Source organism: Erpetoichthys calabaricus, chromosome 9 (assembly GCF_900747795.2).
Source record: "Erpetoichthys calabaricus chromosome 9, fErpCal1.3, whole genome shotgun sequence".
Lineage (NCBI taxonomy): Eukaryota > Metazoa > Chordata > Cladistia > Polypteriformes > Polypteridae > Erpetoichthys > Erpetoichthys calabaricus.
The window spans coordinates 125,482,215-125,501,010 of NC_041402.2; the positions used below are offsets into that span (position 1 = coordinate 125,482,215).

Here is an 18,796-nt window from a genome sequence, read left to right on the forward strand (position 1 = left end):
GCTCAGACCATACACCTCACACTGCATCAAATTGGTCTGCATGGCTGTCATCCCAGAAGGAAGCCTCTTCTAAAGCTGCTGCACTAGAAAGCCCTCAAACAGTTTGCTGAAGACAAGCAGATTAAGGACATGAATTACTGGAACCATGTCCTGTGGTCTGATGAGACCAAGATAAACTTATTTGGTTCAGATGTTGTCAAGCGTGTGTAGAGGCAACCAGGTGAGGAGTACAAAGACAAGTGTGTCTTGCCTACAGTCAAGCATGGTGGAGGAAATGTCATGGTTTGGGGCTGCATGAGTGCTGCCGGCACTGGGGAGCTACAGTTCATCGAGGGAACCATGAATGTCAACATATACTGTGACATGCTGAAGCAAAGCATGATCCCCTCTCTTCAGAAACGGGGCCACACGGCAGTATTCCAACATGATAACGACCCCAAACACACCTCCAAGACGACCACTGCCTTGCTAGAGAAACTGAGGGTAAAGGTGCTGGACTGGTCAAGCATGTCTCCAGATCTAAACCCTATTGAGCATTTGTGGGGCATCCTCAAACAGAAGGTGGAGGAGCACAAGATCTCTAGCATCCACCAGCTCCGTGATGTTGTCAAGGAGGAGTGGAAGAGGATTCCAATGGCAACCTGTGAAGCTCTAGTGAACTCCATGCCCAAGAGAGTTAAGGCAGTGCTGGAAAAAAAATGGTGGCCACACAAAATATTGACACTTTGGGCACAATTTGGACATTTTTCACTTAGTGGTGTACTCACTTTTGTTGCCAGTGGTTTAAACATTAATGGCTGTGTGTTGAGTTATTTTGAGGGAACAGCAAATTTACACTGTTATACAAGCTGTACACTGGCTACTTCACATTGTATCAAAGTGTCATATCTTCAGTGCTGTCCCTTGAAAATGTATAATAAAATATTTACAAAAATGTGATGGGTGTACTCACTTTTGTGAGAAACTGTAGTTGAGCCTCCTTTTGCAAATATAACAGCCTCTAGATGCATCCTATTGCCTATGATGAGTGTCTGGATTCTGGTTGGAGGTTATTTTGACCATTCTTCCATACAAAATCTCTCCAGTTCAGTTAAATTTGATGGCTGCCGAGCATGGACAGCCTGCTTCAAATCATCCCATAGATTTTCGATGACATTCAAATCAGGGGACTGTGACGGCCATTCCAGAACATTGTACTTCTCCCTCTGCATGAATGCCTTTGTAGATTTCGAACTGTGTTTTGGGTCATTGCCTTGTTGGAATATCCATCCATCCATCCATTTTCCATCCATCCATCCATTTTCCAACCCGCTGAATCCGAACACAGGGTCACAGGGGTCCGCTGGAGCCAATCCCAGCCAACACTGGACACAAGGCAGGAACCAATCCCGGGCAGGGTGCCAACCCACTGCAGGACACACACAAACACACCCACACACCAAGCACACACTAGGGCCAATTTAGAATCGCCAGTCCACTTAACCTGCATGTCTTTGGAATGTGGGAGGAAACCGGAGCGCCAGGAGGAAATCCACGCAGACACGGGGAGAACGTGCAAACTCCACGCAGGGAGGACCCGGGAAGCAAACCCAGGTCTCCTAACTGCAAGGCAGCAGCGCTACCACTGCGCCACCGTGCCGCCCTGTTGGAATATCCAATCCGTGTAACTTCAAATTTGTGACTGATGCGTGAACATTATCCTGAAGAATTTGTTGATACTGGGTTGAATTCATCCGACCCTCGGCTTTAACAAGGGCCCCAGTCCCTGAATTAGCCACACAACCCCACAGCATGATGGAACCTCCACCAAATTTGACAGTAGTTAGCAGGTGTTTTTCTTGGAATGCTTCTTCCACCATGTAAAGCGCTTTTTGTTATGACCAAATAACTCAATTTCTGTCTCATCAGTCCAAAGCACTTTGTTCCAAAATGAATCTGGCTTGTCTAAATGAGCATTTGCATACAACAAGCGACTCTGTTTGTGGCGTGAGTGCAGAAAGGGCTTCTTTCTCATCACCCTGCCATACAGATGTTCTTTGTGCAAATTGCGCTGAATTGTAGAACAATGTACAGATACACCATCTGCAGCAAGGCGTTCTTGCAGGTCTTTGGAGGTGATCTGTGGGTTGTCTGTAACCATTCTCACAATCCTGCGCATATTCCGCTCCTGTATGTTTCTTGGCCTGCCAGACCTGGGTTTAACAGCAACTGTGCCTGTGGCCTTCCATTTCCTGATTACATTCCTTACAGTGGAAACAGACAGTTTAAACCTCTGAGATAGCTTTTTGTAGCCTTCCCCTAAACCATGATACTGAACAATCTTTGTTTTCAGATTTTTTAGAGTTGCTTTGAGGATCCCATGCTGTCACTCTTCAGAGGAGAGTCAAAGAGAAGCGCAACGTGCAATTGACCACCTTAAATACCTTTTCTCATGATTGGACACACCTGTCTATGAAGTTCAAGGCTTAACGAGCTAATCCAACCAATTTGGTGTTCCAAGTAATCAGTATTGAGCAGTTACATGCATTCAAATCAGCAAAATTACATGGGTCCCCAAATTTATGCACAGCCAGTTTTTCACATTTGATTTAATTTCATACAACTAAATACTGCTTCACTAAAAATCTTTGTTCAGAAAACACCACAGTACTCAGATGTTCCTAGGAAATGAAAGACATACTACTGTTATCTTTTTTGTTGAATATATAGTAAATTATTATGCAGGCTGAGAGGGGTTCCCAAACTTTTTCATATGACTGTATATATAGTATTCGCATGACCTGCAAACTTATATTTTAGTGTGTGTGATTTAAAAAATTATTATGGAACAAACAATGTGCTTTCAGAAATTACTGACTGTTTTTTTATGTAACAAGTAATTATGACTAAAAATTCTATGATATTCTTGATCAATCCTGTATCTTACGTTAATGAGTACATTCTAATATACCGGTAGCTTTCTCCTAGCCCTCATATATCAATATCTTGTTCTTTTTCAGTCATTGCCAATGAACACTTACAAACACTAAAAAATAAAATAGATAAAAAATAAATCTTGGCTATTACTAAACAGCAGAACTAACATTTCAAATACCATATGAGGTAACATACAAGATGTGACAGTTTGTCATCAGTAGATGTGTAATAAAACTATATTTAAAAGTGCAGAGTTTATTAAGTATGGCCAGCGTCTTAAAACTTACATTGCAGAAGTTACACTAATTAAATCAAGGTAATCACAGCAGCCATACTAATTCACAAATGAAAGGAGCCCATTCAGTTTATCAAGCATGTGTGATTGCTTAATGAGTTGTCAAGGATTCCACTTACAATATATTACCTTATAGTATGTTTAAGATACCCTTGATCCTTTATGTGAGGAAGTATTTCCCATCTTCACCATTTAATATCCACCAGTATCCTATTTGACTATTTGAGAACTTTAAATACCAGTATTAAGTCCCCATGCAACCTTATTTTCTCAACAGTACAGAAGTTTTATTTCCCTAAATTAAAGTTTATGTTAAAGGAGTCAATCATTGATATATTCAAGATATGTTAACACAAATGTTAGGGTCCAAAAATACTACTAAATTAGCCTGCTTTAAAGACTTATAAGCAGCTTACCAATGCTATAATATTACCTCACACAACTGTAGCACTTGATTTCAAACAGAAAAACAACAACAAAAAAAACACAAAATAAAAATGGAATGACAAAAAAGGCACCTTCAGCCATTAAGGAAAGGCAGAGGGTGACACAGTATACCTCAATTAAACAGATAACTGAATGATTCTATGTACAAGAGGAATATCACTTACTTAAGACAAAAAATGTCCCTATATTACCCCTATATTACCACTTATGCATTTACTGACCATGCAAAAGTAATATAAAAACTTAGTTTAAACAATAAAAATGTTAGTTTATATCTTGATCCTTGTCAGTTTTCAATATTTCATTGCTGTTTTTTAAATAACTAAATAAATAAAATATTGCTTCTCTTGCAATGAATTTAGGTGGTAAATTCAATGCAATTGATAGCTGACTGGTATTTTAGCACCATCTAGTGGTTATCATTGGTAAGGCACTTTAAGTGTATTCTAATTGCCAACAGTAACTACAGAGGGCATACTTATATATATCGAATGTTTATGCTTGCAAAAACATTAAGCAATTTCCAGCTAATCCTCTGCATTTCCACGCCAATGTTATAGTACCTTGGAGAAGCTTTGTGTTTTAAAAGAAAGGATAAAGAAAATGGAAATATATGGCTGCTTAAAATATAAATACAGGTAAAGGCACTTTAACATTATTTCCACCTTTGAGTCATCATTTAAGCCTTTAATGTTTTGGTTATCCAGTGTTTAACTATCTTTTAATGTGTGTAATGCCACACATATGGAGTACACCATAGACGACATCACAACCACATGTTTTGGATTATTAGCTATTGCCTATTAAAAGAGAAACAAGACGTACCATGCGCCCACCCGTATGGGCCTCCTCAAATTGGGACCCGAGTGCTGCTGTGCAGTGGGCGATGCCTCAGCACCACACCAGTTCCAATCCCCAACAGACCTGACACATAGGCTCTCCAATGGTTTCGACTCTTCCGGGGATGGGGCTCCCGAGGGTTTCCCCAATCCATCCTCCTCAATAGGATTCCTGATCACTTGCTCACCTACCAGTGACCGGAACAGTCTGGTTTTACGCCTAAGAAGTCTACCATCATCCACATCCTGGCACTGAGGGTTCTCATGGAGCGCAAACGCGAATATCGGCAGAGTTTCTTTGCAACCTTTGTCGATTTCTGCAAAGCGTTTGACTCAGTTGATTGAGCTGCCCTATGGGACATCCTGAGGGTTTGCGGGATCCCCTCGAGGTCGCTGGATATCATGGCCAGTCTGTAGACTGGCACTGTGAGTGCTGTGCGGAGCTGCTGTGCAGCTGACTAAAATTCTATGGATTCGGTTTAATTGTTATGGACTTTACCTTGACTGGGAACAACTGAATCTGTGGATCAAGGGACGAGACCTACGGACATTTCTTTGTAACTTGGCGATCTTGGAGCCTGGGATGTTTGTCTCCTTGATTATAGTTGCTATGCTGGTCTGATTCATTTTATTGTGCTTTATGACTAAGAACTGATCTGATGTTCACACCCAAATGGCTTGTGGCTCTGGGGTGATCACGCCTGAAATACCCAGTGTTACTTGTTTGTGGCTGTATGTTGGAACCTCCAAATCCTGCTACCTCCTCCTGCTATCCTTTCTGCTGCTTTGCTATCGCCGCTTATCTGCTCCACAGCACCCACCCATCTCACCGGCTCCGCTGTGCTGTGCTGCTTCTCCACCGCTATCAGATAAGTATTGCTCAGTATCATGTTAAAATACTCTTGTGACAAACTCCTTCATATTAAACAGTTTGTCCAGAGCAAATGGTCTGACTGGAATATTCTAAAAGACACCGGTATTTTACAGTGCCTGAAATATGTACATCGCGAGTCAGGTTGCTGCCACTGCCGGCAACATTTGCTCATGAATACGCCGTCCTACTCATGGCCCTGGAAATAGAAGTGTCAGTATGCCAAATTTACAGTATGTGAAAATAAACTCTGGTCACGGCTCTGTGCAAGAAGAAGTCTCATCAACTAATATTGCATTGTTTAATTCGAGATCTCTTAATGGCAAAGCATTGGTGCTGTCAGAATTCATCATTGATGCCAAACTTGATATGTTGTGCTTAACGGAGACCTGGCAAAAACCAAATTAATTTACGTCTCTTATGGAGGCGACACCACCTGGTTACACTTTCCTCACAGAGCCTCGTAGCTCAAGACAAGGCAGAGGACTTGCAGTAATTGTCAGAATGGAATTAAACATCAAAAGAATCCCAACTGATTGTCCATTGTCTTTCGAGTGTCTGGCTCTTAAACTAATAACGGAATCAGGTCCTGTCTTAATCATTGTTCTTTATCGTCCTCCAAAATACAATGTATCCTTCTTATCTGATCTGACTGGTGGCTCTGAGGCTAAGGATCTGTGCTGGTATCCAGAAGGTTGCTGGTTCAAATCCCTGTCACTGCCAAAAAGAGATCCTACTCTGCTGGGCCCTTGAGCAAGACCCTTAACCTGTAATTGCTCCAGGGGTGCTGTACAATGGCTGACCCTGTGCTCTGACCCCAAGGGGTATGTGAAAACTAACAAATTCCTAATACAAGAAATTGTATAAGGTGAAATAAAGAACAAAAAAAATAAGTTCCTTTTCCCAGAGAGTCATTCTTCTTGGCGATTTCAACATCCATATTGACATCCCCACGTCTAAACTGAGAAATGAATTCCTATCCTTACTGGACTGTTTTGACTTGACACAACATGTTGATTTTCCCACCCACTCTGGTGGTCATATACTGGATCTGATCTGTACTTCTGGACTATCTGTTGCCAACACTTATAGCACTGATTTGGGACTCTCTGACCATAAAGCAGTACTTTTCACTGTCTCATTACCTCTCCCTCCTCTTACCTGTAAATGACAAATTTCTTATAGAAACCTTAAAAATATCTGTCCCTCTGTTCTTGCTGGATCCATTTCTGATCTTTTACTGTCTTCACCTATTCCATCAACACTATAACACAGCCCTTCATTCAGCATTAGATAAAACAGCTCCTTTAAAACATAAGGAGGTTTCTTTTAAGCATTCATCTTCTTGGTATTAAATTAAGAATTGCGATCTATGAAAGCAGCTGGCCGATGCCTTGTGAAAATGTCATGTAAGTCTGGCCTCACTGTGCACATCCAGGCTTTCTCTGACCACCAAAGAGCTTACAGAGAAGCACTAACTGCTACCAAGAACACCCATTATGGAAGAATAATAGAAAGTGGCCATGACAACCCAAGGGTTTTGTTCTCTGTAGCTAATAAATTACTACAACCTGCATCTGGCCCAACTACCTCTTCTGCTGAATTCTGTGAGAAATTCCTCCACTTTTTCCATAACAAAATTAAACACCTAAATAATTCAACTAACACAAATACATCATCTGTTTATATCTTTCCCTGTTTTCCCACTCCATTCAGCTCCTTCTCTAAGTTCTCACCAGTCACATCTGCCTTTGTTAATGACCTGCTTTGTAAGATGAGGCCGACTACTTGTATACTGGACCCCACCCCCACCACACTTCTTAAATCCTACCTTCATGCCATAATCCCGACTGTTACAACAATAATAAACTCATCCCTTGACACTGGCTCTATGCTGATCACTTTTAAAATCACTTCTGTAACCCCAATGTTAAAAAAGTCTGGTCCTGATGCTGACAATCTTAACAATGTTCGACCTATTTCCCACTTACCTTTTCTGTCAAAAGTTCTTCAGCGTGTTGTAGCTTCCCAACTCACCAACTACTTAACTTCTAATAATTTGATGGAACCCTTTCAGTCTGGTTTCAGAGAACAGCACAGCTGTGAAGCTGCTCTGCTACGGTTAACCAATGATTTGCTTATGGCAGCAGACTTTGGACAAACCAGCATATTAATTCCGTTTGACCTCAGTGCAGCATTTGATACTGTCAGACATGACATTCTACTGTCCAGAATGGAGAACATGCTGGGTATCTCTGGCACTGCCCTCCAGTGGTTCAAGTCCTATCTGACTGATAGGCAAGAGTTTGTTAGTCTTGGCAACAGCAGATCTAGCACAGCGCCAGTCATACAAGGAGTTCCACAGGGTTCTGTCCTCGGTCCTCTGCTTTTCTGTATTTATATGATCCCCTTGGCCATATTATTCGTAGCTTTGGACTGGGTTATCATTTATTATGCAGACGATACTCAACTCTATTTCAATGTTAAAAGTGGAACTTCATCAGAGCTTTCTCGGCTCACAACTTGCTTCAGTGAAATTAATACCTGGATGGAGCAGAACTCTTTAAAATTAAATTGCAACAAAACTGAACTCCTGCAAATTGGGACCAAAGTGCAACTTAGTAAAATGAGCTCCTTCCCAGTCAATCTTGGGGGTGATCTCATCAGACCTGCCTCTACTGCAAAGAATCTTGGTGTCATTTTTGATTCCTCCCATTCTTATTCCGTCCACATAAATCACATTAAGGAACTTTCTTACTTTCACCTCCGTAACATATCACATTTTTGCTCCTTCCTCTCCTTTTCTAATGCTGAGAAACTTGTCCATGTTTTTATCACCTCCCGCATTGATTATTGTAATTCCCTACTGGCAGGTGCCCCTTCTAATCTTATATCACAGCTCCAGCTTATTCAAAACTCGGCTGCAAGTGTCCTTACACGGACCAGCAGCGAGCACATAACACCCATCCTACTTTGCCTTCACTGGCTCCCTGTGTCTTACAGAATTGAATATAAAATTCTATTAATAAGCTACAAAGCCTTAAACGGCCTTGCGCCAAACTACATCAGTGACCTTCTCAATCACTATGTGCCAGTCCGCCCACTAAGATCCTCTGATTCTGGCAATCTTGTTGTACCCCACACTAATTTACACTCCATGGGTGACAGGGCCTTCAGTTGTATAGCGTCCAGACTCTGGAATGACCTACCGAAAATAATTAGATCAGCTGACTCCATGAATTCTTTTAAAAACAACTCAAAACTCATCTGTTCAGGAAGGCTTATAGCTCTACCTGACTTTATTACCCTTCTTTCAGTTTACCTCTATGTTAAGATGCTCATGTAACCTGTATGTGTGTGTGCTAGACCATCAATTATGATGTCTGTTAGGCTTTTCTCTGAACTACTATCTTACTCTTCTTTATTTATTTTGTTTAGTACAATGCTATATACTGTATACCCTGCCATTCTTTCTTAAACTCTGTGAAGTGCCTTGAGCATGGGAAAGGTGCTATATAAATAAAATGAATTATTTTATTATTAGTAGTCAGTTTTCTTGAACAAACAGATCAGGTTGCATAGATGAAACAAGAACAAACTGTCCAGACCACCTGCAACTTTTGTAAAAAACTATACAGATCAAGGACAGCACCCATGACACAAAAACACTTATGTTGGAAAAACAAGTTACCTTCTGTGCATGATAAGAGCCTGAGTAAGAGCACAATTACAGATGTACAGATGTATTATACCGTCATGTGAAAATTTAAATACACCCAATGGAAACTGTTGACTTTTTCAACATATCTGAACAGGTTTCCTGTCTTCATAGGGAGTTAAGGCTGGGGGGCTGTCAAAAAACTTGGCCTGTTAGAGCCCACTGCGGCATTCCATGTTTGATTTTGGGCTATACAAGAATTAAATTGTTGCTGTTGGTGAAAACAGTAGATCTTCATACAAAGAGTGCCTACAGATAAAGGTGATATACTTGAACAAATCACACCATAAAAATGTTATAGTGTATTCATTCTTATCTCTTTATTATAAAAAAAAATCCTAGGAGAGAATGACTAGGGAGACGAGACGTGATCTTCACATGAAGATCATGGAAGACACTTAAAAGACCCGCGAGATGAAAGAGATTGGCCACGGAGCGTCTCGCGGGGACCTTAAACATGAGACTTTGTGCCAAGAGATTGACCCAGGACTGTCTCGTAGGGATGTAGAACATGAGATTCTTGCAAGACACGCCCTACTTACAACCAATATAAATAAGACCATGGGCAGCAAAACACTCAGTCGTGTCAAGGCTTTGAGCACACACAGATCCATGGCTCTCAGCGCATATAGAGCATATAAGGACAATATGTTATAGATAAACATCGAAGACAAAGCAAAGAACAGCAGCGCGGAGAAAAGAGACTCAAAAGCGTTGTAGAGAAAAAAATGCAAAAAAGAAAAAGAATAATCGAGGTGCAAATTCAGAAAATAAGCAAAGTAATAATCAGCCCGGAACAAGTGGAACTGAAAAAAACCATGTCCAATTGGACTCAGAATTAAAAGACAAAGAGTAAAAGACAAAGTAGAACTTAATAAAGACGTTCAAAAACATTAGCGCTTTACACGTGCAGAGAAGGTTAAGGAGATTATGAAAGCAGTAGAATTCAAAAGAGTCAAAAAAAACGATGGCGCGATACACATGCAGAGAAAGGTAAAGAATATGAAAGCAGTAAAATTCTAAAGTATTGTAGCGTCCCAGGCAGGTTGAAGCCTTTTTTTTTGAGTGACTGTTGAGGTTTGATTGAGGGAGGGCAGAGTACAGCACGGAAGACTGACAGTGGGGTATTGATTGATGAGGTAAGGGGAGGAGGTCCTGGAACGGGAGAAGGGGTTGGAGAGAGTGCTAGAAAGTTATGTTTGGGGTTACGAAGTCGGTGTTCTTTTTCTTTATTGTTCAAGTAAATCTTTTGTGAGACTTTACTACGTCTGTTTTTTTTTTTTTTTTTACTTTTTCTCTTTTTGAGCCGGACGTGGAGGTCGCTACAGTATCAAAAAAAGATAGTAAAGATCGCATTAGCACAAATAAAAGGAAATTATTACTCGAAAAAAGGGAAAATAATCATCACGGACCAGGTGTAATTGAAAAAATAGCAGGACAAAGTGAGGTCAGAAATAAAAGAAAGAGTAGAAAACAAAGTAAAACGTCATAAAGAGGTTAAACAAGGGGGTCAAACAGGTTAGAGATAATGAAAACAGTGGAATTCAAAAGACATGCAGAGCAAGATACAGAATATGAAAGCAGAAAAAAACGAAAGTGTCACAACAAAGAAAGTAAACATCGCAATAGCGCATACAAAGAGAAATTATTACTCGGAGAAATAACAAAAAGGCAAATAGAGATCGAATATATGGACATAGGTGACATGTCTGAAGTATGTAAGTATTGTAAGGCTTTAAAGTTTAAGTCAGAGAATTTCCAAAACGGGGTTTACCTCACATGCATGTATTGGTTACTTAGCAAAAAAAAAATTATTAACTGCTGATGATGTGGATCGGTTTGTCTGTGCTGAAATTCCAAACAGAGAAACCTATCCTGAATTATGGTACAAAGTCATTAAACACATGTCTCACGGACCTCATTTAAAAGATTCAGCATGTTGGGACTCGAAAGATTCCAAATATTGTTTTTAAAGAAGTTCTGAAATAAAAGTGAAACTAATGAAATAGCAACAATTCAAAGAAAAAAAAAAATCTTAAAAGTGTGTATCTGGAAAACCAAACACTGGGGTTGGCGTGCGAAGTGAGCAGGGGGCGAAGCCCCCTAGTAATATAAATGAATAAAAATGCAGATTTGTAATGTGAAAAACGTTGAGTTCACCTCTACGTTTATTACCACTTCAAATCCCTAAAATTCAGGTGTTCCATATTAGGTGCCAATGATTAGAATCTCCTTAGGGAGTATACAGGTGGAACCCGTATGATTTGAATCACATATCCCTAGGTTCTGGTGTTCTCTTTACTATTGATGTATGTGGTGTCAACATGCCATGATAAAAAGAGCTCTCTAAGGCCCTCAGATAGAAGGCTGTGAATGCCTATGAGTCTGGCACCAAATTATTTTGAAATCAATCATTCCACTATAAGGAAAATCATCGGCAAGTTGCACAGGTTTTAAGCAACTGCTAATTTGTCCACGACAAATTCAGCCCAAGTGCTCACCGTTTAATACTAATAGAATTTTCCAAAAACTCCAAAATTTAATCTAAGGATTTGCAGGTAACATACATTTACCATTAACAAGAGATTGCACAGTTCTGACCTGTGGGGCGTGCCAGGAAAAAGCCTTTTCTGTCCAAAAAGAATACGTGAACAAGAGTGCAGTTTGCCATTGAACAATTATGAATTCTTCATCAAAGTATTCTTGAGAAGAATGTGAGGCCATGAAGTTGAATTGGAAATAGACATTTCAACATTAAAAATGATTTGAAGCACACTAGCAAATATATTAAAGAATGGATGGTTATGTACTGGCCTGATTTAAGTCCCATTGAAGTATTGGGGTGGGGGATTTCAAATAGGCAGCACATACAAGAAAACTGAGAAAAATCTTGCAGGTAGTCAAAAATTTCATGGAGTCAATGTCAGAGACTGGTAGGCAGTTATACAGTGGGGCAAAAAAGTATTTAGTCAGCCACCAATTGTGCAAGTTCTCCCACTTAAAAAGATGAGAGGCCTGTAATTTTCATCATAGGTATACCTCAACTATGAGAGACAAAATGAGAAAAAAAAAATCTAGAAAATCACAGTCTGATTTTTGAAGAATTTATTTGCAAATTATGGTGGAAAAAAAGTATTTGGTCAATAACAAAAGTTCATCTCAATACTTTGTGATATACCCTTTGTTGGCAATGACAGAGGTTAAACGTTTTCTGTAAGTCTTCACAAGGTTTTCACACACTGTTGCTGGTATTTTGGCCCATTCCTCCATGCAGATCTCCTCTACAGCAGTGATGTTTTGGGGCTGTTGCTGGGCAACACAGACTTTCAACTCCCTCCAAAGATTTTCTATGGGGTTGAGATCTGGAGACTGGCTAGGCCACTCCATGACCTTGAAATGCTTCTTACGAAGCCACTCCTTCGTTACCCGGGCGGTGTGTTTGGGATTATTGTCATGCTGAAAGACCCAGCCACATTTCATCTTCAATGCCCTTGCTGATGGAAGGAGGTTTTCACTCAAAATCTGACGATACATGACCCCATTCATTCTTTCCTTTACATGGATCAGTTGTCTTGTTCCCTTTGCAGAAAAACAGCCTCAAAGCATGATGTTTCCACCCCCATGCTTTACAGTAGGTATGGTGTTCTTTGGATGTAACTCAGCATTTTTTCTCCTCCAAACACGATGAGTAGAGTTTTTACCAAAAAGTTCTATTTTGGTTTCATCTGACCATATGACATTCTCCCAATCCTCTTCTAGATCATCCAAATGCTCTCTAGCAAACTTCAGACGGGCCTGCACATGTACTGGCTTAAGCAGGAGGACACGTCTGGCACTGCAGGATTTGAGTCCCTGGCGGCGTAGTGTGTTACTGATGGTAGCCTTTGTTACTCTGGTCCCAGCTCTCTGCAGGTCATTCACTAGGTCCCCCGTGTGGTTCTGGGATTTTTGCTCACTGTTCTTGTGATCATTTTGACCCCACGGGGTGAGATCTTGCGTGGAGCCCCAGATCGAGGGAGATTATCAGTGGTCTTGTATGTCTTCCATTTTCTAATAATTGCTCCCACAGTTGATTTCTTCACACCAAGCTGCTTACCTATTGCAGATTCAGTCATCCCAGCCTGGTGCAGGTCTACAATTTTGTTTCTGGTGTCCTTTGACAGCTGTTTGGTCTTGGCCATAGTGGAGTTTGGAGTGTGACTGTTTGAGGTTGTGGACAGGTGTCTTTTATATTGACAACGAGTTCAAACAGGTGCCATTAATACAGGTAACGAGTGGAGGACAGAGGAGCCTCTTACAGAAGAAGTTACAGGTCTGTGAGAGCCAGAAATCTTGCTTGTTTGTAGGTGACCAAATACTTCCACCATAATTTGCAAATAAATTCTTTAAAAATCAGACAATGTGATTTTCTGGATTTTTTTTTCTAATTTTGTCTCTCATAGTTGAGGTATACCTATGATGAAAATTACAGGCCTCTCTCATCTTTTTAAGTGGAAGAACTTGCACAATTGGTGGCTGACTAAATACTTTTTTGCCCCACAGTACTAAACGCCTACAAAAATCAATTTTTGCTAAAGAGGGGAATACCAGCTTCTGAAATCAAGGGTGCACTTTCCTAGTAGATCATTACAGCTATAGACTTTTGTTTTGAATAAATGAGTGAAAAGTCACATTTTCCTTGTGCTTTTATAGTATATCACCTTTATCTGTAGGCACTATTTGCATGAAGGTCTACAGTTTGCTTGTTCAAATATGTTGAAAAATTCAACAGTTTCCATGAGGTATACTTAAGCCAGTGTCACAATATGCAAGTTTTTGTCATGGGTCATGGCAATCAAATGCAGTTGTTGAAAATCGCTCGACAGGTCTAACAGGGTTATGTCTTTCCAGCACAGGTGTTCTTCACATTTTTCTGACAACTAATAGCATGCTGCCTTACAAAACTGGCACTATGAGAATGGTTAACAGCTGCAGTGATTTCAGTAGCAATCACAGCCCTTTACTTTCTTTTTTCCATTTTCTCATGGTACTTAAATCTTGAGGTATCAGAGTGATGAGCCTCTTGTCTCTTTGTGAGATCCAAAGATTCTGTGCTGCTCGACAGAGTAGGCACTGTACCAGCACTGTGCAAAGGGTTAACAGCTGCGGGGACATGAGCTGCAGTCTCAGTCTTTCTTTTCATTTTCATAAAACACAAGACATCAAAAAGCCTCTTTTCCGTCTGTGATTCTGTCTATGAGGTTCAAAAAAAGCATGTTGCTTATTCCACATCACTACATTCTATTAATTATACTTCCTGATGAGCATTCATTTGTTACTGTCTAAAGAGAAAATCAAATTTGTTTGATTTTATTGTAACAAGTCATAGACTCATTATAATTAGTTACTGAGTAAGTTACAATGAGCAATTGGCTTCATACGAGCACACGGCAGACTGTCTCTGAGTGTCTAAGATTATGTAAATGAAAGCTACAATTGAAAATCAGTAGAAAAGTAATCTAATATGACAGATGCTTTACTGTTTCACATGACTGTAATTGTGTGTGCTTGACATAGTTGTATTTATACCTAAATAATGTTCAGGCTCTGACAACAGGTTCTCCAGCTGTTGTGCCCAGTATATGAAGCCCTTTCATGATCTGTTTTGAGTCTGTTGCTTTTTGTGAAAATGTTGAATGTGATGATCAGAGATGTGAGAAAGATGACCTAGTTAATGATCTCATATTAATAACAATGGGGAAAGTGCTATATAAATAAAATGTATTATTATTATTATTAATAATAGTAATAACAGAAAAAACAAAGAATTCAAGGAGATAATACTGAAATGAAAAGTCAGTTTGGAAATGAAAGGCCAAAGGGTAATTGCAGGAAAGACCATGGTGATAGTTGGAGAAGAAGGGTTGGATGCGTGACCGTCCAGTGTGTGGTACTGGTGCTTGGGAAAATCTCAATCCAATGACTGCTGAAAGAAGTGGATGCACAACGGATGTGGTGGTGCGAAGGGTTGTTGGCACATGGTGAGTATGACCTTTGTTTAATAAAGTATGCGAGAGGGATGCAGAATGCTGACGTAATAAATGTAAATGTCAAAAATGGACTTGTTTTGGAGAATGTAGGGAAATTCTGATACTTATAGTAGGTGCAGGCATGGCAAAGATGACATGAGTGAGAGATACATGGAAGAATTTCCTGGAGCTGTCCTCTATTCTGTACAGTTGACGAAAAACGTTTATGAAGTTTATGTGAGGAGCAGTATGCTCTATTGGACATGGACCTTACTGATGAAGGCAGAATTTGAAGCAAAAGTTTAAAAAAGAAAACAGATGAGAATGATCATGTGGGTATATGAAGTGTAACAATGAAAGGGGAAGATGAATGGAAAGTTGACAGAAGGTGACAGGTGCTGTGCATAGGAAAAATAGATTAAGGTGGATCAGACATGTAGAATGAAAGAGAGAGGATGACTGGATGAAAAGGTGCACTGTAACAATGGAGGTGGATAGGATGGGACTCAGAGGGAGGCTAGAGAATAAGTGGTTGGAGCTGGTCTCTGATAATATGAGAAAAATGGGTCTACACTCTGAAGGATATTAAATGTTTATACTGTATTCCTAGATTCAAGTTTTTCTTGAGAGGCACCCCTTCATCAGAAAAGGAAAAATTGTGAGAACTGTAATGCATGTATAGCCAGCAAGTGAACCAGACCACACGTTACCATCTTTAGTAACAGTGCAGTCTCACTGCATTCATGTTGTCTGTGCTTAGACTATTATCAATGACGATGGAGCACTGAATTCCCCCTACTGAATTGCTCTTTCTTTGTTCATAGCAAGTAAGTATTTCACAAAAAATAAATCAGTTTCTTCAGATTTTTTTCACTTGTAATGTCCGTCCAGTGTTCCACTTCATGCACTCTGCTGTTGAAAAGATGTGTTATTTTCAGCCTAATATTCGGCTCAGAATGTGCTTTACTCCTCTATCAGATTTGAGAAACTTTATTTTCTGAACTTGTGTCTGGATCAGTGATTGCACTTTGCTTTTAGATACCAATGTCAATGTCAATTTATTTATATAGCACATTTAAAACAACATAGTAATGCTGTGGCTAAAGTGCTTTACAATTATAGGATAAAAGAAGAACAAAACAATTAACATAAAAACATAAATAGAAATAAAATATATAAACATAAAATAAGATACATAATAAATAAAAGTAATGTTATATAATCATAAAGAGGAAACCATCAGTATTACTGAAGGTCACGGAATGCAAGTGAATAGACATGAGTCTTTAATCTTGTTTTAAACAGTTCAATTGCAGATGACTCCTTTATATGATGAGGTAAAGAGTTCCACAGGCGAGGAACAGCAGCTGCAAAGGCCCTGTCCCCCTTGGTTTTACACTTGGTACGAGGGACAACAAGAGACAACTGATCAGAAGATCTAAGCATTCTGGATGGCTGGTGTAAAACACACAGATCAGATAAATAGGCAGGAGCAAGCCCATGTAAAGATTTAAAAACTAGCAGCAAGATTTTAAAATCAATTCGAAAACTGACAGACAGCCAGTGTAAAGAAGCTAAAATAGGAGAAACAGAGTCATACTTTCTTGCCCCAACCAGAAAGCGAGCGGCAGCATTTTGGACCAGCTGTAACCTGTGTATCAGAGATTTGTTAATCCCTGAATACAGCAAGTTTCAGTAATCGAGGCGAGAAAAAATAAAAGCATGAGTAGCTTTCTCAAGATCCCTAGAAGATAAAAAAGGCTTGATCTTACCTAATAGACAAAGTTGGAAAAAGCAACTCTTGACTACAGAATTTACTTGTTTCTCAAAAGTGAGGTTACTATCAAAGGTAACACCAAGATTGCGGACTTGAGGTTTGGAAAAGACAGAGAAAGAGCCGAGAAGTCCAAGACCAATTTGGGCTTTAGCTGATGGACCCACTATAAGCACCTCCGTTTTATTTTGATTCAGATCAAGAAAATTATTAGCCATCCAGGATCTTAGTTCAGACAGACAGTTGTGGAGTTGATTTGTTGCAGAGTTGCAGACAGGAATATAAACCTGAGTATCATCAGCATAGCAGTGAAAAGAAATGTTAAATTTCCTAAATAGAGAATAAAATATATTTAAGAGGAGCAGTAGATGAAAAAGAGGAATTAAAAGTCACTGAAAAGTGTCTACCAGGTAAATATGACCTAAACCAGTTAAGAGCAGCCCCTTTAAGCCCAGCAAGATGTTCAAGCCGCATCAGCAATATTTCATGGTCAATGGTGTCAAAGGCGGCGGACAGGTCAAGGAGGAGAAGGACTGCCGCATCACCTGTGTCAGTAATAAAAGAAATGTCGTTGAACACTTTCAGGAGTGCCATTTCAACACTATGATAACGCCTAAAGCCAGATTGGTAAATTATTGGAGTTAAGGTGATCGACCAATTGATTATAAATAATTCTTTCTAGACTTTTAGCCAGAAACGGCAGTTGGGAAATTGGACGAAAATTGGCTGAAAAATCCAGGATCTAATTCTGCCTTTTTTAGACAGGGAAGGAGTGCAGCATGTTTAAAAAATGAAAGCACAACCCCCAAACTAATAGAATCATCTATAATGGCTAGTAAGGATGGGCCCAACACATCAAAGGCTTCCACTAAGAGACGTGGTGGTACTATATCAAGGGGGCTGGAAGCTGGTTTAAGAGTGTCAATAGTTTTTTTTAGCTGTGAAAGTAAGACTAGATCAAATGATTCTAAGACAATGTCATGATTAACAGTAGGAAGATTATATTCAGTTTGAACAATGCCACGGCGGATAGTATCAATTTTGCTAACAAAGAATGATAGAAACTGCTCACATGAATGAACAATGCTATTTAATCCCATCGCAGAGTGAGAGTGAATGGCTGCATTAATTGAATTAAATAAGACCCTAGGATTCTTTGAATGACGGGATACTAAATCGGCAAAGAAGTCTTGTTTCCATTGGGAAAATAGCATTGGTATTGGTACCATTGGGAAAATTTGTTTTATCAGATATGCCTGTTCCAAGTGAATACCCTATTGAAGGCCCATGTTACAGAACTACTTAACTTTGTCGGTGCATGCTCCTTTTTGATTGTTATGGATTCAGTCACTGAAGCTGAGGTTAGTGCAATTGTAATCAACCCACACAGTGATGAGAGGGTAGGTGTGCAAAGGTTTGAGTTAGACAAAGCCACCCTGTAAATGTTTGAAACAACTTGGCTATGTGATATGTATAACATTGCATAGATGTAACAACAGTGTATCTGAATTGGTAAACTGTAGAGTTGAACCTACAGACCTTTCAAAAAGGTGCAGGAAAAAAGATGAAGTTCCAAATAGAGGAGAATCATATTCCTTGACTTCCTTAAATAGTCTATTCGTACAAAGCTCTCCATTTAACCTGCTTAAGTTTTTTGCCTAATTCTTTTTTGCCTTTGATGACTCTATCCACTGCACTAGCAGCTTAACCAAATTATTGGATCTGCTGCTGTTAAGAGGTAGCATACTGTATTCCTTACCTGACAATCCTGGTCAACATGAAGTTGATGAATCTGCAGATTTCCCTAGAAAATAAAACAAGTGCAAATAAATAGCATAATATAAAGAAACAAATGTGTGAGTTAAACATTACCACAGACTGTGTCTTTTTTCTTTAGTCTTGTATTAACAATAAGAACACAATGATAA

General features: G+C 39.6%; 1 protein-coding gene across 4 annotated transcripts in view; it reads right to left on the reverse strand.

The window, feature by feature from the left end:
* The window catches only part of LOC114658096 (protein BANP-like), a 283,298-nt gene that overhangs the window by 7,400 nt on the left and 257,102 nt on the right, over nt 1-18,796 (reverse strand). For all 4 annotated transcript variants that reach the window (XM_051931469.1, XM_051931468.1, XM_051931466.1 and 1 more), the window contains one exon: nt 18,628-18,672. In XM_051931469.1, coding sequence (XP_051787429.1) covers nt 18,628-18,672 — 45 coding nt within the window. The remainder of the gene's footprint in view (nt 1-18,627; nt 18,673-18,796) is intronic.